At 28.6% G+C, this 2,264-nt stretch overlaps 1 protein-coding gene across 1 annotated transcript; it reads left to right on the forward strand.

Moving 5' to 3' along the window:
* The first annotated feature begins 708 nt into the window (after nt 1–708).
* LOC124885850 lies at nt 709–1,533 on the forward strand. The gene is made up of 2 exons (XM_047394102.1): nt 709–1,041; nt 1,159–1,533. The coding sequence occupies exons 1-2, from the start codon at nt 709–711 to the stop codon at nt 1,531–1,533; spliced, it is 708 nt and encodes a 235-aa protein (XP_047250058.1).
* The last annotated feature ends 731 nt before the right edge of the window (nt 1,534–2,264 follow it).

Raw genomic sequence — 2,264 nt, forward strand, 5'->3', positions numbered from 1 at the left:
ACAGGAGGATATTAAGAATGAGCTTGGATTGAATCAGACTTAGGGAGAAAGCTTTGATTTCATTGAGGGGTACAGCGTATGCATCATACAACAGATTGCCGAGATATTTATACATGTTAAAAAAAACTTACCCTGATTCCACACATTCGGATAAAAAAATAGAAGACGGTGAATTTCTATAACTGTTTATATTGCACTATTCTTTAATTAAAGGATTTGATTCATGTCGTCCAATTATTGTTGTTGATGGAAGTCACCTTAGGGACATATATAATGAAACTTTTGTGTCATCTAGTACACTTGATTGAGCAGTTTAGTCTGCTAATTATTATTTATACATTAATTTCACTTTAAACATTGTTAAGGTGTTAGTATATACAACATTATTTGAAATACATTATCTGAAAAAATATATTGTAGAATGGTTTATGTATATCTTAAATATGCAGGACATATATTTTCGCTTGCTTATGGAATATTGAATTCTGAGAATTATGCAGCTTGGAATTGGTTCTTTGAGCAGTTAAAAGAAGCTCATGGTATAAACCAAATATGTGTGTTGTGTCCGACAAGAATGGGAGTATTATAAAGGTTGTGTCAATGGTGTATGATGGTGTTGTACAGTATGCTTCCATTTGGCATCTATGAAAAAATATTGTAACCAATTTTAGAAAGTCGTATGCAAAATTAGCTGATATGTTTTATGCAATGGCTAAAGCATATACAATTTCTGAATTTAATAGTCTAATGAAGAAGGTCGAACAAATAAATTTTAGGGTGAAAGACTACTTGCAGAAGGCTGGTTATGACAAGTGGACTAGGGTGTATGCTACTGTAAATCATGGTTTTACACTCACATCAAACATTGTAGAAATCATAAACAGGCATCTAAAGGAAGCGAGGGAATTGCCTATATATGATTTCTTAGAGGAAGCTAGAAAGATATTTGGCAGATGGAATCATAGCAAGACACGCATCCTTATTTGCGGGAGATACAATGATCTTCTTGAGTTAAATGAGTCCAAGAGTACACGAATAAGGGTAAATAATTTATTAGAAATAAACAATTTTAACTTTATGTTTTAATACATACATATATACATATACTTATATGTATATACATATATGTACATATATAAAACTATTTATTCATTGCAGGTTGTACCTGCAACGGACTTTGTTTATACTGTTCTACATGAAGATAAATGTTATATCGTTTGTTTGGAGAAGAAGACATGTACTTGCCATAGATTTCAAATGGATGAAATTTCGTGTGCTCATTCTTATCCAGTGTTAAAGAGAAAATATTTTGAAGCTGATGATTATTGCTCTAACTTATACAAGCTAGTAGCGGTGTTGGGCACGTATAAGATTCCTCTATTACCACTGCCTGATAGGTCTATATGGGAGATACTAGATTTTATATTTAACGAAATTGTTCTGCCGCCAAAGGGAGACCAAAGAAAAGAGAAAAGTCAAATGGAGATTTTTACAAGACTAAATCCACCAATTCATACAGTGCTTGTGGGATGACTGGTCACAATATGCATTCGTATAGGAAAATACGTCGAGTTGAATAATTTTATACATTTTAATTTGTTTATGTTTAACTTTTATTGAATATTTCTAACTATAGAATAAAATATCAGCTATGACTTGTGACTGATTTTAGTTTGAATTAATGATCAATCACATGATGCATTTTGTTATACGTTGTTTGCATATTTTATTGAAATTATAATTTTTCCCACTAAGTGAACATGTTTAGAAGAAATAAATTGCATATATATTTCACTTTACATTATAACTGTATCAGTATGTAGTCTATTGTAATAATTTGTCGGTTCTAACTATCATGTTGATTACCATATTATATGCATATGTTTTTGTATATACTCAAAATGTATATATACATATATTTATGCTTATACAATTTCAAGATTATATGTGTATCAAATTAAATTATATAAAATGTAATTGTTTAGTAATATGAGTAATACATTTATATTAATATATTTATTTTTAGTACTTATATCAAAAAAATGTTTGTTGATATGTATGTATATATGTATGAAAGTATGACTAGTTAAATAGTATATACATTTTAATTTGATTATGCTTAGCTTTTATTTAATAGCTCCAAATGTATAAATAAATAATAAACAATCAGTAATGACTTATGTTTAGTTTGAAATAACGATCAATAACATGACGTATTTATATAAATGAATTTATATAACTGTATATATTTTAATTTGTTTATG

The sequence above is a fragment of the Capsicum annuum genome, chromosome 7 (genome assembly GCF_002878395.1).
Source record: "Capsicum annuum cultivar UCD-10X-F1 chromosome 7, UCD10Xv1.1, whole genome shotgun sequence".
NCBI lineage: Eukaryota > Viridiplantae > Streptophyta > Magnoliopsida > Solanales > Solanaceae > Capsicum > Capsicum annuum.